Source organism: Cydia pomonella, chromosome 9 (genome assembly GCF_033807575.1).
Source record: "Cydia pomonella isolate Wapato2018A chromosome 9, ilCydPomo1, whole genome shotgun sequence".
Classification (NCBI taxonomy): Eukaryota; Metazoa; Arthropoda; class Insecta; order Lepidoptera; family Tortricidae; genus Cydia; species Cydia pomonella.
Window position 1 is genome coordinate 11,800,676 of NC_084711.1, and position 26,540 is coordinate 11,827,215.

The window sequence follows — 26,540 nt, forward strand, 5'->3', positions numbered from 1 at the left end:
ACCCTTGAATTTATTCCCGTCATGCAAAACGTTATTTTGGGAGAATACGTTTGAACTTTGAACTCAATAACAATACCCGGTAACATCTCAAAAATATGGAAATAGACTTTAAAATGGACCTGTGGACCAAACCCAACATCATCAAAAGAATATTTTAATTTTGAAATTAGTGAAATAATAACATTTGAATCTTCTTTCCAGTAACAGGTATTTACAATATGTATTTAAGGATAATTAAGAGACGTAATCTATTATACTCTTTATTCTTAACAATTTCACCTTATATGAGTCAAATAACCTCACAGATTTAGCACAGGCTGATAATACACGGTACAGACAGATAATAAGACGGAGTTATTGTACTCTTATAGCAAATGATCTCTTGTAAGATTTTAGTTTTATTATGTTGGTGACTGACCAGATTATAATGATAGAAGTCAATTATATTTTTATTAACAAAAATGCTTATGTGATTACATGTTGTCCCAAGGCCAGCTATGCATTATGCAAATTATAAGTCCAGAATTTAGCACTGAAATTTGAACCTATAGTACAGAGACTAGAGTTGATTTAAGTTAGTTTGAAAATTAAACGAAATAAAACAAATGGGACTCTGTTCCAATTGAATATAAATTAAATTTTATCGAACTGAATAAGTACTATAAGTAGGACCTTGGGCCTTTGGAGGCTATGGGTGACTACGTTTTGAAAGTAAAAATTCATGAAATGGTATTTGACTGTATGAGATATAATTATATTTTCAATGTAGTTCGGTGCCGTCAACAAAGTGCGTCTGCCGCGTACAAAGAAATTTTTACACGATACATAAATATGTATGTATGGGTATGGGTCGATAGATATCGACTTTCGCGTACTATTTTATATTGTCCCTGATCACAATTGCATGACTATAAAGTCTTCGCGCACAGCGGCCACACTTATGCAGGGACAGCAAGTAGCTATTGAAATTAAAAAATATATAAACAACGTACTTAAAAGAGACCGCAGCAAGCTCGGCCGAAATTACGCCATACAAACAGAGTTTCGTTCTCATTTTAAAAATACGTTGGATTGTAATGAAACTTTGCACATACAATGACATGAGGTATATCTATGTCTGTAATTAGTTTATATAGCTCCAGCTTATAAAACAAACGAAATAGAGCAAAAACAAGCTTTGTAAAAACTTAAATACACTATTTTTTTTTATCTATGGTATCTGAAGCTACATAACTTAATTACAGGCATAGATATACCTTAAGAGCAATCTAGCTAGTTGTTTTAAAATGAGAACGTAACTACGTTTGTATTGACAACCGAGTTTGCTGCGGACCCTTAAAACAAGTCCTTTAAATTATTTAACTCTCGGCAAAATAAAACCATAACTTAGTCTATAGCGTCGCACACTATAATGTACCTAGTCTTAGTTTTACAGCAAGTAATCTAATTCATATCTTATGAAGTGATTGTTGGGATCATTTTGTATCCGCGGGTAGCCCGCCACCAGCGCGTCCTGGCCGCCGATGTACAGCGTGTTGTAGATCTTCCAGTAAACGTCGCGGACTTTTCTGGCTGGATGGAACAAACCCTGGAAAAAACCAACATAGTATGTAGATGGCAACAAATGGCAGATTTCCATAACTTTCTGATGATCCTTGATGTAACAAACGCAGATGTACAGTAAGTTGGCAGATACAGAGTAAAGCCAGTTCACTAAAAGTGTTACCCCCTTATTCATAAACGTCTACTAAAGTTACGATGCCGCTAATAATCGTTTGTCCCTTTCCGACGTATTGGTACGATGGAAAGGGACAAACGATTATTAGCAGGGGGTTACGCCCTCATTCATAAACGTGTACTAAAGTTACGATGCCGCTAATCATCGTTTGTCCCTTTCCGACGTATTGGTATGATGGAAAGGGACAAACGATGATTAGCGGCATCGTAACTTTAGTACACGTTTATGAATAAGTTGAGTTCGGGGCACGGTCGAGCGGAGGCGACCAGAGGCCTCTGCGGCTCGGTGTCTATATGACACAAATGCAAAATGTAACTCTTCTGGAGTTGCAGCCGTACATAGGCTATGGAGACTGCTTACCATCAGGCGGGCCGTATGCTTACTGTCGACGTAGTATAAAAAAATATTCCATGTGCCTTGAAAGTTTCCAACATGTTTACTCACTTGTAGGGATGAAAATTCAGGAGAAAATCAAATGTTAATTTTTTGGGGATTTTACGAAATTTGTTTTTTTTTTCCTGTTTTATTCAGAAAAATTAAATACGTCATACAGAAAGAATGTCGTCTCTATATGAGTGATGACAGTGTCAGATATATAAAATGCCAGAAACTAACACATTACACGTGCAACCTTAACCTTCCTGTTTAAATTCCCAATTAAATTCATATAAAAAAATACAGAAGTTTAAAAATAAACTTGTTTTTTCGGCTTTAGTCGTTTCATTTTCGGAAGTATTGTAACTGAAATTTGCATTGTTTTTTCGAAAAGAAACTTGAAAAAAAAACGAGTCGTTTGTAAATTTTCCCGTAATATTCCGGGTTATTTCAACGCTACTCACTTGTAACGCGTACTGCAGTATCTTGACGGGCCCGAGCGCGACGCGCATGCCCTCGACGGCGTCCATGAAGGCCTGCACGAGATGCGGCGACGTCTCGAAGATGTTGGGCCACACGTGGTTGAGCAGGTGCACCAGCGCGTCCTCGCAGCCGAACCCGTACACGCCGAGCGCCATGTGCTTTATCGCCGCGCACGCTGTCTGTCTGTGCACTAGGTCTCTGGGGAACGATACCATATACAGCGTGACTAACAATATATATTATTCGAGAAAAAATAATTATAACTTCGTGTATCTTTTAAATAATTATTTTAATTTCCTGAGTATAGCAAAATGTCTATATCATTGTCAATTTTTTTAGGCATTGATCCATTTTCTCTCTTTTATATTTCACGGCCTCTGTAGCCTAATCGGTAGTGATTCTGCCTATGAAGCTGGATATCCCGGGTTCGCATCCCGATAAGGGCATTTATTTATGTATTCGCCACGAATATTTGTTCCTGATTTGTGGATGTTTTCTATGTATATGAGTATTCATATATACAGCATACTATTAAATATACATCTAGACCGACAAGCGTTATTGAGCTTACAGTGGGAGTGGGTCGATTAGTGTAAGATAATGCAATTTTATTCATTTTAGGTACAGTCACGTCTCAGTTAGTCGCATCAGTACGAAAAATGTGCCAAAAATATGTATACACTAACTTAATATATGGTCAATAAAATCGTGTATACATATTTTTGGCACTTTTTTCGTATCGGTATTTTCAGACGTGACCGTACGTATATTTAGAATGTACACATTTAAAACAAAACATATACTTAGTCCAAGGTGTTGTAAATATGTTACCATGAAATACCGCGATCGATCTATATAGACGGATAAAAACTAAGGAAACCGCTTTTATTTGTTACTCAAATCAACACGACAAACTAGGTCAGGACGATTAAAGGCGCTCAGAATTAACCTGATAGTGAATATGAATACCAACCTGTCCATAAGAGCATCTTCAAGTAACGGGCACACGGCGTAAATATAATCCTTGCCCATTTCACCAATATACTCGAACAGGAAAGACAAGGACTTGAGCACGCCGTTCTGGACGTTCAGCTCTGGCACGCGGTACTCGTTCATGAGGGCCGGCAATACTGTGAATGGTGAGCACGTCTCGGCGACAATCGCAATGGCGACTGTTGTACACACTCTGAAATAAAAATAAACTATTACTGACTGATTTTTCTGACAATCAGGATATTAAATAAAGAACAAGTTTTTATGACCTTTGTTTTTAAACCAGATAAAAACGTGGAAATATCTCATTTGAACCATATCATTTGTAAATCATGTATGTTCTTTCTCTATCTTTATGATTGAAGAGAAAAGTAGAAAATAATTTTCATTCACCTTTTTAGTCACTCGTTGCTATGGTTACGTTCCACTATAGTTCGTTTTGTTTTAGCATTAGAAAGAAGCTAAGCGATATTGACGTGTCTTTTTATTAAGTCTTTCTTCTAGTCTATTGTACTCAGTGCTATATTTGTCTACCCTTCTTCATCAACTCTCATCTACTCCAAGGTTAACTGGAAGAAATCCCTTAAAGGGATATGTTCGACTTTGTACTGCTTATCCTGTGCCATATTTATGTTTTGTGTTTTGTACAATAAAGAATTTATACATACATACATAAAAACACCGAAAAATAAGTCACGGTAAATATGTAAATATATAAACCATACGCGATCATTTACATTATTTTGCTGTCATAAGTAATAGTTACTGATTTTTTAAAAGCGTTTTTCAATAAAAAGACATATCTCTTCAAGTAGCATATGTCATTTTTATGTTATTGGAATTTTGATTTTATTTCAATTAGTCAAATTTGAAATTTAAATAACATAATCGGTCGGGAGTCGACGGCCTACCACTCCAAGGGTTATGACCTTGACCATAATATATTGACTTTTTTTTTCTTTTGTCACCCGCACTAGAAATCTATTTGTCTAACTAAGTAGCAAGTGGGTCTCACCTGTTTTGTCGCTCCTGAACCTTCAAGTTGTTCAACAAAGTGGCCAACACGTCGTGAGGTCCTATAGCTTTGGCAATGTAACCGAACGTATTGACAGTGGCTCTCCTGATGGCTTTCTTGTGCGCCTTGAGAAGCTCCAGCAGCTCGAAACATATTCTCATCCACTCCCTGGCCGAGACAAACTCTGGACCTCTGTCTGCGATTCGTCCGACTAGATCAATGCAATTCTCTTGTACTTTTTCGTGTCTGTGAAACAAGGTAGGAATTAAAAACCGGACAAGTGCGAGTCGGACTCGCCCACTGAGGGTTCCGTGCTTTTTAGTATTTGTTGTTATAGAGGCAACAGAAATACATCATCTGTGAAAATTTCAACTGTCTAGCTATCACGGTTCATGAGATACACCCTGGTTACAGACGGACGGACAGTGGAGTTTTAGTAATAGGGTACCGTTCTATCCTTTAGGTACGGAACCCTAAAAATAGAGATGGAAAGTAAATATTAGATTTTGCTATTTTTTAGAAAATGCATTGCGATTGCATTAGGTTTGCGCGACAACATTAGGGTTGCGCGATGGGGACGTTTGTAATAGTGACATGTTCGATTTTAGTTACAGTTTTAAGATGTATGTTAATTTTTTTGGTAATTTTCTTTTATTAATGTCTTATCAAATGTGCATAACAAAAGCTAGCATTTGTATTACATAAATAGTTTGTAAGTTAATTACCTGTTCTTCAAGATGGGTGTTAATCTCGGAAGTAGATCCTTGATGGGCGGCGTCATTTTGGTCATGCCGATTACGTTCACGATCGCCTTCAGCGCCCCCAGGATGGAACCCAGCACTTCCGGGTACTCTTCACCCAAATATTCGTAGAGGACAACTCCAAGGTGACCCATCAATTTTTCCTAGGAAGACAATAGAGAATTAGTTATATGTAACGCAATGCAATTTTGCGGTTGGGTGGACGTACTTACTTGATTCGAAATGATTAATTACTTATTATATCTGATTAATCATGAAATTGAAAATTCAATGTATGTACTTCATTTGTTCAGATTTTTTTTTTGACATTAAATTTTGTTCTAGAAACATTCTAGACTGGTATTTTTTTTTTTGTTTGACGATCTTTTTGTGAAAGTCTTAGTATTAGACTTGATCTGTATAACAATTAAATATTATTATGGAATAAATTATTCCGATAATTAGCTGCACCGAGTTCTACCAATTCTGCAACGATTTGAATAGCATACGCATTGTAAGTGTTATTTTATACGTCATAATTTCATAGAAGTTTGACGTTTATTATAACACTTGCACTGCGTGTGCTATCAAAATTACCGTAGAATTATCTGGGTCTAACTCTGTTCCACATGATGTTACATATGTAACCACAATTCATAAGTGCTTGTTGCTAGAACTCCATGAATAAAGTATATTTAAAATCTGAAAAAAAAAATGTCATGACGTTTACCTATACACATAGATCGTGTTATTCACGAAGACGCGTAATGTCATGCTATGGATGACACGAACTATACGCTTGTTTATGATGATCACTAGTGCCGTACCTCCTGACACGTCTTCATGACGACGGCGATGCGCGAGATGAGGTCGGCGGCCTGCTGGCGCACCTTGGCCGACTTGTTGTTCATGCGCCACAGGATGATACCACAAATTTGGGGTAAGTACGGCTTCACGCGCTTGCCGAGCTGGTTCACTATTGTGCCGAATCCGTTCAGCATTACCACATCCTGTGCAACAAAGATTGATTGACTTTCATAATTCGGTAAACGTTTCTTTTTTTATGATGTAGGAGGCAAACGAGCAGACTGATCACCTGATGGTAAGCGATTACCGCTACATTCTACATGTTTAATGTCTAGTTCCTTATATGGATCACTCTCGGGAGACGAATCAGCAGCTATAAATCACGAATTCGTTTTTTTTCTAAAGAGGACTTGCTTTAGGATTGCGGAGTACATCATGTTGACGCAAAAGATCAACAGACACCTTAGTATGACTTGCGTTGTCGCGCGCGACTCCGTACTAGCAGTCGCGCTTGACTTCCTTATTAAAAATTTGATTCAGTCAACAAGGCCTATATTACAAATACCTTATGATTCTATTAATCCAATTTTACTTTTAAACGCCAATAGTGCAACACGTCTAACAGATTATCAGTCCTAAACACTCAAGTGTTTGGTTGGGACTAGTGTAGGTGTAGGTAGGTGTGCTGGCTCCCTGACACAGTGGGGTTGTGAAATGCATAGCAGCCATAGTGTGTGTTTTAGTTTTTAAGATAGGTATATTATATAATTTGTATAATATGTATGCTTATTTATCGGGTATTTATCTATGGGCCAATAGTTGCCTGAAAATAAAGATTTTTCATTATACTATTCCTGCATTAAATAACTTAAGTAATACTAGTAAAGTTAAGTAACCTCTAGGCGTCCCAGATACCGCTGAAGGGACGAAGCCCTAAAAGACCTGTCCGCCCTTGGAATACCCAACTGGCGTGAAGTGGCGCAGGATAGGGCAGAGTGGCGCTCTCTTGTGTCAGAGGCCAAGATCATGTTTGGGTCACCGAGCCAGTAAGTAAGTAAGTAATGAATTACCTCTGTGGTCTGTTCTTGGAAGGCATACAGGATGCCGTCAATAAGAGCCTCCTCGAGCTTGGAGTCGATGTCGGCGGCGCCCAGGTTGGCGAGGATCTTTTCAATCGACTCCATCACCATCTTACGGTATTGCTCGTTGTCGTCTTTGAGGTCGTCAACTATTCTGTTTATGATTTCTGAAGCTCCCACCTGTACAAACAAAAAAATTTAACTTTTCGTAAGTGTGTGGGTAACTAAAAACACGGGCTATTAAAGAATCTTAATTAAAATAGCCGCAGGCGAAAGATTCGTACTCTTCCCCGTAGACACTTCACAATATTATTATTATAAGATATGTGGAATAAAATAGAATATTATGAGCTATATTTATTGTTTTACTAAGGAAAGTATCACGTATTACGCCTTAGTAACCTTTGTACAAATATATCTAGGTGAAAGGACATTAAAAACTGACCTTATTAGCAATTTCGACAGTAGTGTCGACAAGCTGTCGATAGTTGCGCCTGTCGAGAGCCATACGATGGTTCCAGAAGTGCTTGAAGAAGTGCGGTAAGATTTCGTCCATAATGTATTGCGGCTCCACACCGTCAGTGCCGCAGCACTGTTTCACTACCTGAAATCATGTGTAGGTTATAGAGAAACTATACCTGGAAAGTAACAAATGGTTTACATTTAAATGCGTTACTTGATTCTTTTTTAAGAATGTCAGCTGCCAAATGTTTCTCTCAATCGGGAGCAGTAATTTAGCCTCGTAAAGCCATGCGTACTGCGCAAATTCAACCTAATTTACTAAACAATTCAATTGAAAAAAAAAAAAAAAATTGTTGACGATCGGCCCGCACGAGGATTTTGGGATCAAATTATACATGTAATAATTGTAACTAAAAAACATAGCTCACCTTTAGTACAATCTTCTTCATTTCCTCATCAGGCGACTGGAACTCACGAATAAGGATCAACATCACTTCCCGCGTGTAATAGTTGGCGTATTCGGCGTCCATCAAGGGGATGAGGTAGCCGATAGCCTTGAGGAAGGCAGCCAGACCTTTCCCTCTGTGGGTGCGGATACCCTTCCACAGGGGCTTGAGCACCGAGTCGAAGGACTCGATGCCGTACGGCGTGGCTGCCTCGGCCAGCGCGGCGCTCGCTAGCGCAGTGATAGTACGGACTTTTTGTTGCTCGTCGACCAGACCTAAATCATACAAAATGGGTAAAGTATTGCATCTACATGTTCAGAATAATCATAAAACATGTAGTCGGACAAAAACAATCGAACTCTTTCAATTTCACACTGAAAGTAGCAAAAATTTCATACAATAGTACGACTGCACCTTGGCTTTATGGCCTCAGAGCATAGAATACTAGAGAGGGCAAGCCGCCGGTGGCCGCATCGCAGTTGTTAGCTCAATGAGCATATACTGCCGCTAGTTCACCGTCAGTTGTTACCGAGTGTGCACGAATGCTAAGACAAAGAATATTCCGTTTTTATCCAAAATACCGAGTTGTGCAATAGTTACCTGCACAAATCGTAGTGATTTGATTAATTTCCACTCCAATGGAATCACATGTAAATACGATAAATACTATTATAATAAAACAGACAATTCAACCTAATATTCCGTCTTTCATCCATATAAACTGTCGCTTGATTCACTTCAACGATATTCAACATTTTGCATTACATTGCTGCTGAACAAGTTACATTATTGCAAAGCTAAGTGTTTACGTCGCAATTAATCGGGTACAAAACGACAGACTCAACGATAAATTGTCTCATAGTACAGTGGACCTACCGCGAACCACTCCGTCAACCTTCGTTCATTCGTTCGTCTATTTGCATCTTTATCACTCTTGCATATTTGAGCGTGATGCGCGAATGACTTATGCTTTGTGTGGGGGTAAATAACTTGCGACAGATGAACTCAATACAAATCGGCCGGCATGTCTGATCTCCTTATATTCATGACCCATGTATTATTCAATAACAGGCGTTTAGTGCACCAAGTACAAATGACAAACTTTGATTATTATTTCCGAATGTCGTAATGCTCTAACGCAGTTGATCTCACAAAGACATTTGATCCTCATAAATAAAAAATGGGATATATTAACACCATAAAAAATAAAATTAACATGAGTAGGTATTGTTTGTGCTTATAAGTAGTTACTCACCATGTTCAATAATTTCAACGAGCGATTTGAGATGCGGTAATATAGCACACCCCATCAGAATGGCGATCTGTTGCACGATCTTTATACCAGTGTGACGGGCCTGCCACGACTTCTTTGATCGACACACAGCCTTCAAGAAGGGCAGTAGAGAAGGTATACCTGTAATATTCAATAAAATGTAGTAAAACAAACCAAAGGCACTTTTCGAAACGTCCGTCCGTCAAATATGTATTCTGCATCTTTTACAGAACTTGAACTATGGAGGGAGTGGAACCTTACCCAAAGCAAGACAAAATTTGGATATCGTTTTATTAGACAGGCATCCGGTTTTTTATCCAATTCTGGAATAATATTAGTACTAATATCAGTTTCACCTAATAGTCCAAAATGTTCGGAACCTTATTGTATAGAAAAATGTACGGAACTATGGAAAAAGAAACACTTTTTTTTTATATGTATTTAAAAAAGCATATTCTTACCCAAAGCGGAAGCAACAACTGCGAAAGCCCTGGCTGTTGTATTTCTCACGTATTCATCGATGTTGTCAATATCAGGTCTCATTGTGGAAATCATGGTGGCTAGACCAGCGGCCTTGGCCAAGTTGGAGATGATCTCACGACCTTCCACACGCGCGTAGTAATCTTCATCAATGAGAAGAGGTTCAATCACGACCAAAATCTAAAATAAATAGGAAGTATTTATAATATTATAATAAATAATTAAATTACAGAATGATAAAAAAACAACATATCTACTTCTTCACCCTTAAAATGGATCAACAATAACTGTAGCAGTCAACCAAAATGTTACGGTTTTTTCATCAAACTGGTCTTAAGAAGGTTATTTGTACAGTAAGTGCCCCAGTTTAAGTACCCTCGTCGCCATGCTGTATAGAAATGGATGCCTATGTTAGGGCACTAACTGTTCCAGCCATCACATTTCTCACTACTCGCCTTATCACAAAGGGGTAAGGTGCAAAATGTAGACATATCTTTGACATCGACTGTAGCAGCGTAGGTCTCTAAATATATTTAGTTTTACCATTTCGAGCAGCCCTATTGAATTGCGTCACTTGCATACTACATCCTAGACTGTTTTAATGTCCATTTTTATAGTTTGTCTCATCCACGATGACGTGCAGATTTGTCAAATCTAACCTTTAATAACATGACAATACGAGTCAAGGCATGCGTCTTCGTGAATGACACGATATATAACCCTAAGAACCCAATTTGTTGTTCCGTGCGAGTTGTTCAGGTGATGTGCGAGTTGAACAAACGAATGATAAAAATGACAAACCTTGTGCACATAGGGGCGCACCAAGTCGTCCAGCTTGTAGAGGATCCTGTCAATAACTTTGACCAGCAGATGGCGCTCCTGGTCCTCGAGCGTGGGGCTCATGAGCAGCGGCAGGATCTGGTTGAAGAGCGGCCCCGCGCCGAACTCGCGCGCCTTGTCCGTGATCTGGCGGAGCGCCGCTTTGCACATGGGCGGGGTGCCGTTCTGAAATCGGATTCTATTGTAATATTCAATATATTAAAAACGAATCACTTGCATGTTTTAAGTGGAAAAACGCTCGACGAGTCGACATGTTTTACTCCGTACCGAGGAGTGCCGTTTTTTAAAATATTAAATGTCTGTGGTACACGAAAGTTTTGATATTAAATATTAAAATTGTATTGTAATATGTGCAGGTTTTCGCAACTCGACGACTAGCGACTATTTTGGGCGGGGTGAGGTGAGGCATGTTCAATTAAATAATTCATTTAGTAAGTACTACGGTGTATCAGAGTACCGAAGCAATTCTGACGGTTTTTCAAACATGAACCTCACTGGTGTTTCACTCAAAATGTGTGACATTTCCACTTCATTAAAGGCTGAAGAGCTAACCTATATTCTGAGTTAAGAATACAGAAAGTAACTGTAACATAAGACAGCTTGCAGCAAGCACTTAAAAAGTTAAGAATGTAAGGACCTGTTTACATATTGATTATTGATTAGTGTAAATTGAATTGATACATTTGCCACTTAACGCATGTAACAAATATATGAATTTGCACTAAACGCTAATAAATATATTAACAGGCCCTAAGTCAAAAATTAAGTGTTGTCTGTATGTTTACCTTGATTTTAAGCAAGAGCTTCATGATCTTCCTTTCTTTGAGTTCCTCGGGCGAGAGCGTCTCCTCGTCGACGTCAATGAGCAGTTTGTCAAAGTACTGAGCGTCCTCCGGCTTCATGAAGGGCAGTTGCTGGCTGCCCTTGGGCTGCGGGTCCAGCAGGCGCGCGGCCGCCGCGGCCGACCCGCCCACTTCCTCCGTCTGCATGAAAAAGCCGATTGGGGTACCAGCCAAGGGGGTAGGTGTTGCGGTCAGCTTACGAGCCGGGGTCCGAATCGGAACATAACCTGGGCGACAACATAACAAATTAACGAGTCGGTCTCGAGCCATTGGACGCTTAGCGAATGTACGCGGGCGCGACGTGTTGCAAATGTAACAATGCTAGCAGTGAGGGCCGTGTCGGCGCGGCCGGCGTGTCTTTCAGGCGGTGGCGACAATCCAAATTGAATGTTAGTGCCTTCTGTGAAGTTATTTATCAGGTTTTCACGCCTCACGCGGCCGCCTCGACGTGGCAAAACTAGAAAGGCAAACGCAGTTTCTATTCCTTCCATCCCCGCTCCCCGCAGTCGCACCGGCGTGTCATTCGAATAAAAAACAATATAGCATGCACATTATAACTGAAACTAATATAAGCAATTCATTTCATTGTTAAAGCAAAATCTGGCAGTCCAACGGCATGAGACCATAAAGTCCTATTGTCATCAATCATCTGAAAGAAAAATTGAGTATTAAATAGAATATTCTGTCTGTTTTAAATTCAACAACACATGTATTTTTTAAATCTCATTACGACGGTCGTTTTCCACGTGTAGTTGGCTTTGTTTAATACATGTGTCCTGAAACTAAAGCGGGAATTAATTTTACTACTGTCTTAAAAACGTCTCAATTTCGTTTGATCAAGTATTGTTAAGACAACATTGTAAAAAAAAAAAACAGAAATGAAGTAAGGGGTGAGCAAAGAGGTAGGTACGTACCGGCAGGCGGCGGCAAAACCTTGTACCCTGGTGGGAACATGGAATCTAGTTCTTCGTCGGTGTAGGGCCGGTTGCGTTCGTCTATTTCTTTCTCCCAGCGGTACGCTTGCAGCTGCTCTGGAGTCATGGCGGCCACGTGGCCCGGCGTCGGCGTGGCCATGGCCATGGCTTTCATTCCCACTGGCGTTGACTAAAAAACACCAACATGTTAATTAATGTCGACATCTGATTTATATATATAAATATATGTATCTTTAAGTACATGTAAGCTTTTAATGTAAAGATAGTGTAGGAAAAACGCTAGACTGAAAATTGCTAAACACTAACAGGCTAACACATAGCCTCAAATGATAAATTTAATTGGTACTACATACTCAATCACTTTACGAAAACGGGACTTAATCGCGTATAATTAAGTTTTAAAACTACCTCCGACGTTTCGAGAACGGCGATATCCGCGTGGTCTTGGAGAATTATACGCGAATAAATCCCGTTATCAAATAAAAATGTGTAAAAATAGTGAAAGTTTAAATCAGTGTTTTACACAAGATCACCGTTTGTATGGCAAACATTGCAGTACAGTCACGTCTAAAAATATAGATACGAACAAAGTCCCAAAAATATGTATACACGACCTCATTGCCCATATATTAAGGTGTGATATTTTTGGCCGTGACCATAGGCCATATATTACGAAAACTCCAAAGGGGTAATTTTTAGGCATTTTCGGGGTGGTGTTCCTGAAAAATATGTAATATACTTACTCCCCCAGGTGTAAAGACGGGCGTGTGCGGAGTGGATGGCGTAGCGTGGCCGGGCGTGTGGCTGGGCGTGGCGTGGCTGGGCGTGGCGTGGCTGGGCGTGGGCGTGGCGGGCGCGGGCGTGGCGCCGGGCGTCTCGTCCCAGCGCGAGCGCCGCTTGGTGCCCGGCGTCGGAGTCTCTTGGATGGTGTCCACGCCGGCGCCACGGTCCGTGCGCGGGGTTTCGGCCCAACCGCTGTTGTGCCCGGGTGTTTCTGTAGGTCAAATAATAAATGTAAAAGGTGTGTAAACGTTTCGATGTTTAGGGCGCATAAGCGCTTGCAGGCCGCGGCGATAGCCATAATGTCGTTTCAACAAACACACAAGAAGATTCGAGCATAAGTAATACCGATAAAAAGAAATACCGCCGGGATAGTAAGTTACAGTTGGTAGCAGCTCCGACCCCAGGGAATCGGGCTGAACGAACGTGACGGCGAGGGAGTGTAACTTTGGTGCCGTCGACGTCAATATGACGCAAATGCACATACAATGTGTTTGTACATGTATAGTGGAGCCGTTAACCACGTACAGTACGATGAATTTTATCGACAAGTCACCCCCCATAACTATGTTTTCTCTCAACCATTTTAAAAATGCACCCTTCCAAGGTTTTATGGCGCCAAACACGACTGCACTTGGTTAATGTACCATTATTTGTCCACTTACATGTCGCAAATTTAAAAAATAATAATCATTCGATAGCTTAATGAATATTCAGTTTTATGTGAGTACGAAATATCATTTGATATTTACCAGTCGCTTTTCGGTGAAGGAAAACATCGTGAGGAAACCGGACTCATCCCGATAAGGCCTAGTTTACCCTCTGGGTTGGAAGGTCAGATGTAGTCGCTTTCGTAAATACTAGTGCATACGCCAATTCTGGGGATTAGTTGTCAAGCGGACCCCAGGCTCCCATGAGCCGTGGCAAAAATGCCGGGACAACGCGAGGAAGAAAAAGAAAACCTCTTTAAAGTTTTATGGCGCCAAACACGACTGCACTTGGTTAATGTACCATTATCTGTCCATTTACCTGTCGCACATTTAAAAAAAACATAATTTGATAGCTTATGAATTATTGAATTAGAGCATACATTTAAATTATAAACTTCACAGAGAATGTTCCACAATTACTCGATAATTAATAACAAAAAGAGAAATTGTCTTCAAAATTATTATTTTTACATTTTCTATTTTTTTTCGAAAATGAGTTCATTGACCTGTACTTTTTTCGTTTTTAAATGATAGTACAGGATATCAGCTAAAAGTTGACATAAAATGATAGCCCTAGTCAAAACATTTCACAAGTTACCACGAGTCCACAGATATGTTAGTTAGTTAGTTAGTGCTTCTGGGCATTTTCCGCAAATCGACAACCATTGTGCCTATTTTGCATGAAATCGAGGTAGCGCTACTCTAACCACTTCAGCTCCTCCACGAAACCTAGCAAAGTCTTCAGGTTGCTGCCTCCTTTAGTGTGCACGGAGTCCCTAGGTATTTGCTCCTGTATACTTCTACCTCTTTGCAATCTAGGAGAATGTGTTGTTTCCTCTTCTTCCATGCACGCTCTGCACATGGGGCTGTCTGTTTAACCCATATTGTGTAGGTGTCTGTTAAGTGTGTTGTCCTGTAATGAATCCTATAATTTTACGTAGTGTACGTACCTCTGTCAGTTTTGGGCGTCTCATCCCAGCGGTTACGCCTGGAGGCGTGCTGGGCCGGCGTGTCGCGGCCGGGCGTGGCGTGGCCGGGCGTGATGTGTCCGGGCGTGGCGTCCCACACGCGCGCGGAGGGCGTGGCGCCGGGCGTCTCGCCGCCGCGCCCGGCGGCGCCGGGGGTTTCCTCCCATGCGCCTCTCTAAAATAACAATTATTTTAACACCTAAATAACGCCCATAATCTGTTTATCCATCGATCTCATACGTTTTGAAGGGATTTTAATGGTTTATGAACTCTTGCTCGTAGTGCCATTGTTATACCCTCCTAAGGCCCAAATGAAAAATCAAATATTTGCCACTGAAATTTGAAGCTATAGTGCAAGGAATAAGTACAGTTAATTTTATTTTAGATTGAAAAATTAACGAAACAAAACAAATGCAACTCTGTTCCAATTGAATATGGCATGGTAGGTAGGACCTTGGGCCTTACGAGGATACAAAATGTGTAATGTTTTTAATTTTAAAAAAGATACTTCTTACAAGAATACCCGAAGAAACAGTTACCAAATATTTTGTATTATAATATAAACATCATTTACAGTACATAAATGGTGCTACTTTACCGCACTAGTGCGAAAATTAGCATATTACGTTACTGTGTCGAACATTTAAAGGGCCACATGTACTGTAAAACGTTGTATGATACATGTGCGAATAGGTAATTCGCAACTCATGTCAATTTAACACACTCCCTTCAGCACGGCTAGCACATGACGGGCGCGACAGTCGACAGGCGAGAAAATGCCGCGACATAGAGCTTTCTCGCGAATCGGTAGCATAAGACGCGCGCGACAACCCGCTGTCTCGCGGACGAATGTCAAAGCGACATAATTTTGTCGTTTGACAGTTCCACGCGGGATGACAACATATCCACAGTAACTCAAGCAAACAGAACAAGGAAAATCCTTGCAGACCAACCAAGACAACTACTAGGTACCCTGAGGAGACAAGATAATAGTACCACCAGCAGCCCAGCTGAGACAGAAAGGCTACTGGTGGAGACCCACTTCCCAGGATGCAAAGTAGTAAACGAGCAAGACCCAGAACAGGATACAATTAACTATAATCCAACTGAAAGCGAATGGAGAACAGCAGAATGTATAACAGAATATAATAAAACAACCTGGGCGGTAAATAGTTTTGATAACTTTAAATCGCCGGGAACAGACGGAATTTACCCAGCCCTACTAAAATGGGGTGGACATACATTAATCAAACATCTATCCAATCTACTGTGCAGCTGTATAGCCTTTAGATATATACCACATAAATGGAGGGAAGTGAAAGTGATTTTCCTCCCAAAGCCAGGCAAAACCGATTACTCGGATCCCAAGTCTTTCAGACCAATCAGCCTTACATCCTTCATGCTAAAAACACTAGAAAGACTATGTGACAGAGAACTGAAGGACACGGCCCTAAAAAACATAGAAATCCATCCAAACCAACACGCCTACAGTCAAGGGAAATCAACTGACTCAGCTCTCCATGCTGTAGTAAGCAACATAGAGAATGCGCTAGCAAGGAAGAACTCATGCCTAGGCACCTTCATCGACATAGAAGGAGCCTTTGACAAGACAAACTTTAGCAGCATTCAACAAGCATTACAAAGACATAGAACCAACCCACTCGTAACCGAATGGATAATGAATATGTTAAGACAGAGAATAATAAGACTTTCCGAAAACCAAACTCATCAAGCACTAGTCATGAGAGGATGCCCCCAGGGAGGAGTACTCTCACCACTGCTTTGGAACCTGGTGGTGAACGAATTGATAACAAAATTAAACAACAAACACTTTATGACTATAGGGTACGCAGATGACTTAGTAATACTAATCAGCGGCCTAGTAATAAACACACTATGTGATCTCACACAGACAGCACTGAAAATAGTAGAGAAATGGTGCAAGGAGAATGACCTATCGGTAAACCCAAAAAAGACCGACACAATTCTCTTCACACACAAACGAAAACTGGGTACATACGAACTGCCAACCCTTTTTGGCACAAGATTGACACTTTCAAAGGATGTAAAATACCTAGGCATAATCCTGGATGATAGACTGAACTGGAACAAACACCTGGACAATAAACTAAACAAAGCAACAGTAGCCTTTTGGCAATGCCGGAGGATGGTGGGCAAGAGATGGGGACTTGCTCCTCACATCATACTGTGGCTATACAAAATGGTAATAATGCCAATGATCAGCTATGGCTCGGTCGTATGGTGGCCCCGCACCCAGCTAACCACGGTAATAGACAAACTAAACAAAACACAAAGACTAGCATGTGTGGCTGCGACGGGCTGTATGAGAACTACTCCGACTGCGGCGCTAGAAATAATGCTAGGACTCCTACCATTACATATATATATACAAAAAGAAGCGGCTGCCACGGCTCTCCGGTTGAAAAAACTAAACCTATGGACATCCTTCAGCTCATCGCACAAGAAGATCTATGAAAATATGATCTCAAAACTACCCATGCTGGAGGCGCCCATCGACAAAACACCAAAAACTATGATCTTCTGGAAAGAATACGCCATATCATTAACAGAAGATCCAAAAGAAGGACTAGACCAAACAAACCTAAGAATATTCACAGATGGCTCAAAAACATTTGAAGGGACAGGATGTGGTGTCTTCTCGGAGGACCTAAACATACACATCTCAAAACCCCTGGGAGAACATAACACGGTATTCCAAGCAGAATGTGTGGGAATAATAGAAGCTTGCAATGCCATAACAAGACGACAGGTGAAACACGAAAATATACTAATACTATCAGACAGTAAATCAGTACTACAAGCGCTATGCAGCGACAAACTTAATTCAGAGCTCATACTCGAATGTCATCGAAGCCTCACGGAAGTGAGCAAAGAAGGCAACAAAGTAACAATTCAATGGATAAAGGGGCATAGTGGATCAAGAGGAAACGATGCAGCGGACGAACTGGCCAGGAAAGGCTCAGAAACGCCGGCATATGGACCCGAGCCCATCATACCCCTACCAATATCCTATATACACAACCAGCTAGACCTACATCACAGACAACTGCACAATAAATACTGGAATGAAATGGACACATGCAGGCAGACTAAGGATTTTCTACCGGAACTGAACCACAAACTCACCAAAATACTACTGAAAACACCTCGACACCAACTACGTAAAATAGTAGGATTAATTACAGGACATAACACACTTAACAAACACCTACACAATATGGGTAAAACGGACAGCCCCATGTGCAGAGCGTGCATGGAAGAAGAAGAAACAACAAAACATATTCTCCTAGACTGCAAACAGGTAGAAGTATACAGGAACAAATACCTAGGGACTCCGTGCACACTAGGAGAGGCAATTAGCAACCTGAAAACTTTGCTAGGCTTCGTGGAGGAGCTGGGGTGGTTAGAGTAGCGCTACCTCGTTTCACGCAAAATAGGCACAATGGTTGTCGATTTGCGGAAAATGCCCAGAAGCACTAACTAACTAACTAACTAACTTCCACGCGGGATACTCTCGAAACTCGTAGCACAAGTGCACTATGGGAGAGAAAATATCCCGCGTTTCAACGTCAAAAGGAGAGAAACTGTCTTCGAGGCTAGAGGGTCGCGAGAAGCATATTTTGTCGAAGTTTTGTTGACTTTGGTCCTAAAAGAAAGTTAATTTTCTATATTTTGTATTTATTTCATACTACAGCAATTTTCTGTGTAATTTTAATATGAATCCTGAGTTTTATGATTTGTCCGTTAGCTAGGTAGGTAAGGTGTAGGTACGTGGTATTGCTTTATAACATACCTATTAAGATACCTATATCTATATCATGCCGGTAATAACAAAATGATTTTCACGTTTACTTGTTTGTTCTCTTAAGTTAAATGAAAACCCGACAGAAAAATTAAAAGCCTAAGATTGTGCCACTACATCAACAAAGCAAACAGTTTGATGGCGAATTGACTGGAGGGTGATTAATAGAAATTACTTTGTGGAAATCCGTATTAATTGATACAAAAATCCACGAAATAATTAAGTGCTAGTCAATCAGTGCTAACCCGTTACACTTACACGCGTGTTTTTACAGTCAATGCATGCAACCTACCACCTAAAAAATATATACGCAAATAGTTAAATAAACCACCACCTAAGTACAAAAACTCGTCACGTGCTTCAATTGATTGTGGGATATAAACCGCGGTCTTGGGGTTTAATTATAGGTATATCCGGGTACTAATGATTTATAATATGTGTACAAAAACGCACCACCTAGAGAGGATGGGAGAGGATCGTGCTGTGAGAAGAGTGTATGTGGTGCACCCGGGTGGAAAACGTCCGTCTGGGCGTCCCAGATACCGCTGGAGTGACGAAGTCCTAAAAGACCTGTTCGCCATCGGAATACCAACTGGCGTGAAGTGGCGCAGGATAGGGCAGAGTGGCGCTCTCTTGCGTCAGAGGCCAAGATCTTGTTTGGGTCACTGAGCGAGTGAAGTAGTAGTAGTAGTAGTACAAAAACGCAATGTATTTTAAAACTTTGGAGAAAGCCTTCAGATTGGGTAAGGTAACCTACAACTACTGTACTTAGGTACCTATTACTTACCCTAAGTAGGTGTCTAAGTACACTTTTGTTACTATTTGCATTATTTTATTATACGCAGATAATAAAATAATGCAAAATAATGAATCTGGCAGCCCAACTCAACCTCCACCTTGCAAAAGGCCACGGCCGTAATACGAGTATTCTGTAGTTACCACCCTAATGTACGATTCCCACCGACTGGCTGGAGTCAGGCCGCACCGGAGCGCATTTTTAATGTGCCTATATATTATAGGATAGCGCAGAAGCGATAGAATCCGTCCGGAGGCGTCTCCGCGTCCGCGAGCAGCCGACCTGCTTGCGGCCACATAAATGTGAAATGCGATCCGACTCCGCCCGTTCGGTGGGAGTCGTAGTAGTCGTACTTAAATCTAAATATCTAAAAGAGGTCAGAGTAAATAAAATAACTTAATGTTTTTGTGTATTTGCAATATGAGAAAACTAACGCTGCATCCGTAGATCGCTAAAATACAAAACACGCAAAAATAACTCATTGTTTTAAACATTCGAGTGTCGTTGTATGGAGTAGGTTCCCAACTTGAGCCCTTCTATGTCCTCCGTGGCAGGATGGCTGCGCCCAGCAGCAGCATGCTTAGGTATAGGCGCCGTGTTTGATGACAGACTTGTGCATGTCATCAATCTATCTTCAAAGCCAGCGGTGCAGCAACTAGCCAGCCACAAGGAAGATATGTTGGGGATTATCATGAGATCTTCAGTCTTCTTTGTAAAGATGGTAGCTCATTTGCCAACACTTTCGGGTAATCTCAATTATCTTTAAAAAATACCAATCATTCGTAAGGAGTGGTATTTAATTATTAGGTAGGTAATTATCTTTAGATATAATAATGTACTCCAACTTGTAACGACAAAGCGAATCAAATTATGATTGACACATTGACATTTCCGACTTCAAAATAATATTTGCTATTTCTTTAATCTTAATACTGCGAGAAGGAGACAAAGTTATCATGACTAGGGACGTTCCGTTTCTAAAGCTGACTATTCATTATTTTTCCGATTATGTTAGTACCGATTCAGTGTTGCCACGAAAGAAAAGTTTGTTCCAAGTATAAATGGCCACACTGGCTAAGTCGCGCGCGGGATGGCTCTCTCGCGTGGAATTCTTTTCTCGATCTGCCAACTTATGCTACCAAAATCGAGAAACTGACAGGTCGAGATAGAAATTTGTGACACGCGACTGCACGGCTAGCACATGATTACACGCGGGATAAATCGCGCCGCGAGAAACAACAGTCGCGTGTCACAAATTTCTATCTCGACCTGTCAGTTTCTCGATTTTGGTAGCATAAGTTGGCAGATCGAGAAAAGAATTCCACGCGAGAGAGCCATCCCGCGCGCGACTTAGCCAGTGTGGCCATTTATACTTGGAACAAACTTTTCTTTCGTGGCAACACTGAATCGGTACTAACATAATCGGAAAAATAATGAATAGTCAGCTTTAGAAACGGAGCGTCCCTAGTCACGATAACTTTGTCTCCTTCTCGCAGTATTAAGATTAAAGAAATAGCAAATATTATTTTGAAGTCGGAAATGTCAATGTGTCAATCATAATTTGATTCGCTTTGTCGTTACAAGTTGGAGTACATTATTATATCTAAAGATAATTACCTACCTAATAATTAAATACCACTCCTTACGAATGATTGGTGTTTTTTTAAGATAATTGAGATTACCCGAAAGTGTTGGCTAATAAGCTACCATCTTTACGAAGAGGACTGAAGATCTCATGATAATCCCCAACATATCTTCCTTGTGGTTGGCTAGTTGCTGCACCGCTGGCTTTGAAGATAGATTATTGACATGCACAAGTCTGTCATCAAACACGGCGCCTATACCTAAGCATGCCGCTGCTGGCCGCAGCCATCCTGCCACGGAGGACATAGAAGGGCTCAAGTTGGGAACCTACTCCATACAACGACACTCGAATGTTAAAAACAATGAGTTATTTTTGCGTGTTTTGTATTTTAGCGATCTATGGATGCAGCGTTAGTTTTTTAAGTTTTCTCATATTGCAAATACATAAAAACATTAAGTTATTTTATTTACTCTGACCTCTTTTAGATATTTAGATTTAAGTACGACTACTACGACTCCCACCGAACGGGCGGAGTCGGATCGCATTTCAGATTTATGTGGCCGCAAGCCGGTCGGCTGCTCGCGGACGCGGAGACGCCTCCGGACGGATTCTATCGCTTCTGCGATATATAATATATAGGCACATTAAAAATGCGCTCCGGTGCGGCCTGACTCCAGCCAGTCGGTGGGAATCGTACATTAGGGTGGTAACTACAGAATACTCGTATTACGGCCGTGGCCTTTTGTAAGGTGGAGGTTGAGTTGGGCTGCCAGATTCATTATTTTGCATTATTTTATTATCTGCGTATAATAAAATAATGCATATAGTAACAAAAGTGTACTTAGACACCTACTTAGGGTAAGTAATAGGTACCTATGTACAGTAGGTGTAGGTTACCTTACCCAATCTGAAGGCTTTCTCCAAAGTTTTAAAATACATTGCGTTTTTGTACTACTACTACTACTTTACTCGCTCAGTGACCCAAACAAGATCTTGGCCTCTGACGCAAGAGAGCGCCACTCTGCCCTATCCTGCGCCACTTCACGCCAGTTGGGTATTCCGAGGGCGAACAGGTCTTTTAGGACTTCGTCACTCCAGCGGTATCTGGGACGCCCAGACGGACGTTTTCCACCCGGGTGCACCACATACACTCTTCTCACAGCACGATCCTCTCCCATCCTCTCTAGGTGGTGCGTTTTTGTACACATATTATAAATCATTAGTACCCGGATATACCTATAATTAAACCCCAAGACCGCGGTTTATATCCCACAATCAATTGAAGCACGTGACGAGTTTTTGTACTTAGGTGGTGGTTTATTTAACTATTTGCGTATGTATTTTTTAGGTGGTAGGTTGCATGCATTGACTGTAAAAATACGCGTGTAAGTGTAACGGGTTAGCACTGATTGACTAGCACTTAATTATTTCGTGGATTGGCGAAGTAATATTTTTGTATCAATTAATACGGATTTCCACAAAGTAGTTTCTATTAATCACCCTCCAGTCAATTCTCCATCAAACTGTTTGCTTTGTTGATGTGGTGGCACAATCTTAGGCTTTTATTTTTTCTGTCGGGTTTTCATTTAACTTAAGAGAACAAACAAGTAAATGTGAAAAAATACAATCATTTTGTTATTACCGGCATGATATAGATATAGGTATCTTAATAGGTATGTTATAAAGCAATACCACGTACCTACACCTTACCTACCTAGCTAACGGACAAATCATGAAACTCAGGATTCATATTAAAATTACACAGAAAATTGCTGTAGTATGAAATAAATACAAAATATAGAAAATTAACTTTCTTTTAGGGCCAAAGTCAACAAAACTTCGACAAAATATGCTTCTCGCGACCCTCTAGCCTCGAAGACAGTTTCTCTCCTTTTGACGTTGAAACGCGGGATATTTTCTCTCCCATAGTGCACTTGTGCTACGAGTTTCGAGAGTATCCCGCGTGGAACTGTCAAACGACAAAATTATGTCGTTTTGACATTTGTCCGCGAGACAGCGGGTTGTCGCGCGCGTCTTATGCTACCGATTCGCGAGAAAGCTCTATGTCGCGGCATTTTCTCGCCTGTCGACTGTCGCGCCCGTCATGTGCTAGCCGTGCTGTTGTTTCTCGCGGCGCGAGTTATCCCGCGTGTAATCATGTGCTAGCCGTGCAGTCGTGTTTTAATTTATCGCCCCTCGTTTCGAATTTCCTATTTTTCGCACTTGTACTATTACTGACTTATTCTGAATTAATATTATCTCCTTATACCATACACGTTTTTAATTTTAATGCATAATAATTACACTACATATTCAGAACATGAAATTACAATTATGGTAATTATATTTATATATTTGGTCATGTGCATTCAGTTACCTCATTATCCCATGACGGCGTAGCTTGCGAGCTCGGAGTAGCAGAAATAGGTTTCTTCACCGAGGGAGTATCTTCAGAGCTCTGATCCCAACGACCTTTGCGTTTTGCCCCAGCTTTAACTGTCTCTCCATTTGATTGTGCAACTGGCTTAAGAGTTCCCTCTCTTGCCCTTTCAAGCAGCTTTTTTCGTAACTGCAAATAAATTATATTATGATTTTAGTCCACTAGACAAAACAAAAAATATTGAAAAATAAATTTACAAAATTGTATTTCTTACCTCAGTTTCCTCAGCGCGCAAATACTGTTCTTTCATAATTTCAGTATATGTTCTGGATCCAACATCAGGAGTTTTTCCACCTAAAATTCAGTCAGATTGTAAGTATTTCTTATCAACACTAATATTACAAAATATATCATTTCTGTTTATTTTTTGTTTCTTTTCATGCTAAATCATAAAATCACTGAGCCAATCCAGGCAAGCAGGAAGTGTATTAATAAGTTCTTGTTGACAAGTTTGTATGTGAATGCCAGTAATTTAAGTAGGGCCAGATTTCAGAATATAATTTTTAAGAAAAAAAAACCGACTTCAATGAGTGAAAGAAGATTATTGTTGATTTTAGATTTCATACAATGAAATTAAAAAGACAGCGTCCTACGCCTGATTATGTAGAAAAGGAAGTAACATGTTTTTTTTTGCCACTGCACCCACCTTGACACATTTCAGATTTGCCCTATGGTTGACTGGCAAGATACCCGCAATAGGGTATTCGACTGTATTTAAGATAAATTATTTCACACCATGCATGAAATAAAGCACCAGATAATTATTAAAAAAACTAAATAGGATAGAAATATAAAAATGTGCCTTGAAAACCTAATTTGGCAAAGAGAACAAATTGCCAAACGTGAACTATGCATCATCGAAGAGTTCCATTCTGTTCATCATCAGCAGTACTTGATTTGTTAATGAAAATACTAAGATCACTATATATATGCCTTTAACATTTGAGGAGTTCCCTCGAGTCCTCATGGACCCCATTGTCAGATCTCGAACTTGACAAAAACTTGTCTTGAAAATCTAATTTGCTTAACAAACACAGCGAAGAGTCAAGATTCCACTCCTCTTTTGAAATCTTGAAGTCGGTTAAAAATACAAGGTAAGACTATTAGTGATTATACATAACCAGTAATAGTATTAGCTTATATTTTATAATGCAATAGGCCCCAGGTCATTATAAAATGATTATACCTTCAGCAAAAGGATCCATTCGCTCCGGAGAAATGATCATCCTACGCCTTTTTTGCCTGTACTCATCTTCCCTGTCTGCAATGGTTGGTCGGCGTTTATCTGCAAATGGGTCATAGTCCTTGTCACTCTGAAAACATAATGGTAATTATTTGGTGATTTATATTTTTTATTTATTTTATTATTTGATGATCAATATTTTTTTGCAAAATTCTAATACATATATGTACAGTTAATTTTTTTTTAATTAGAAAGAATGTAAGTGATCTTGACATGTCTTTTAACTTAAAGACCGCCTGTTGTCTGCCTCTAAATTTAATCAATTTTTTATTTTTCTTGTATATTTTTACTGAGGTGTGCCAATAAAGAGTATTCTATCTATCTATCTAAAAGTCGCTTATTATGAATAATAAGATTAATAAGTCACAGCAAATATGTAACAATTATAAATCATATACAATCTTTCAAAAAATTTTTTTCTAAAGGAGTATAATTTTTAAAAGCGTTTTTCAATAATTAAATAAAATTGTTGAACTTTTTTTTTAATGCTTAATAATGAACTGTAGTGAGTGAAATTATTCTGATTTGTATCTTTTACAAGAATTAAATCATCATCATGCAGTTCTAGCATTCTAATTTGGAATATAGTGATATAGCCACAGAAGGAAGGACAATGTGGTATAAGAACAAATCAAATAAACTGCTTAAATGCAGTGGTGTAGCATGGAGTTTTCTTCATTGTTTACAACATATATGCGGGTCCGCACACAAAACGGCCGAGGTACATCTACACTGGCCGTTTTGTGTGCTAGGAAATTACCTCGCGCGTATGCTCGCTCTGTGTGGACCCGCCTTATCACTAAAAATGTATGTTACACTTACCTGTGCAATATCATTCAATAATGAAGCTGGTGCCGTGTATCCTGGTCTTTTCTGGGATATAGGAACGTTCTCCACATCCTCGTCTTCCACTTCATCGTTGGCCGCAATGGAAGTTACATATCCATCATATCTTGACTTGCCACCCTGGCCCTGGCTATCATAAATATCACTGTCGTAGTATGTTTCACCAAGGGAAACACCTTTGTTGTTGCCATTTTCAGATTGAATTTCTTTCTTTTTTGATTGAATTTCTTTTATTTGAGCTTCAATCGCTGTAAAAGGATTATAATAGTGTACAATTAAAAAAAATGTGGTGTTAACAAAGTATTTGTCAACCATGCATTTAGAATTTTACATCGGTTTAGATTTTGGTATTGTAATCATTGTATTCCTCAACAAGTCCGAATGATCTAATGTAATAAATAAAGAACGGGATTGATTATAACTAATTTTACCACTGATTTTAGGCAATTTCGAAAGGGAGTTCACTGTTTATAAATTAGGTATATCAACAACCAAGGGTAAAAATATTTATATCTTATTTTTAGCAGGAATTTACGCACATTTTGCACTAATATGAATAAAAAATATATTATAAATAAACCAAAGGTGGCAAAAATGGCTGGTTGTGATTTCAAAGCAATCATTCACTTACCTTCATGAGTCCTCGGTATTTTCTCCATGATTTCTCATGGAGATTATTCCACACAAATATTTTCAAATCAGAACAATTGCAATAAAATAATAAATTTTATCACGAATTAACACGTTCTAAATACCGATCGAGACGCGTATCGTGAAGCCACAGATAAAGAATATCGTATGGTATATTTGCCATATAATG

At 39.8% G+C, this 26,540-nt stretch overlaps 1 protein-coding gene across 1 annotated transcript; it reads right to left on the reverse strand.

Annotated features, from left to right (window-relative positions):
* Positions 1-247: 247 nt before the first annotated feature.
* Positions 248-26,512, reverse strand: LOC133521398 (splicing factor 3B subunit 1). Its single transcript, XM_061856340.1, has 21 exons — positions 26,352-26,512; positions 25,697-25,968; positions 24,818-24,944; positions 23,846-23,925; positions 23,569-23,760; positions 14,949-15,141; positions 13,252-13,502; positions 12,488-12,677; positions 11,517-11,800; positions 10,693-10,896; positions 9,873-10,071; positions 9,394-9,552; positions 8,121-8,413; positions 7,676-7,834; positions 7,222-7,410; positions 6,172-6,354; positions 5,330-5,508; positions 4,605-4,850; positions 3,570-3,782; positions 2,578-2,794; positions 248-1,588 (listed from the first exon to the last, which is right to left on the reverse strand). The coding sequence occupies exons 1-21, from the start codon at positions 26,377-26,379 to the stop codon at positions 1,430-1,432; spliced, it is 4,017 nt and encodes a 1,338-aa protein (XP_061712324.1). The 5' UTR covers positions 26,380-26,512; the 3' UTR covers positions 248-1,429.
* Positions 26,513-26,540: the final 28 nt, after the last annotated feature.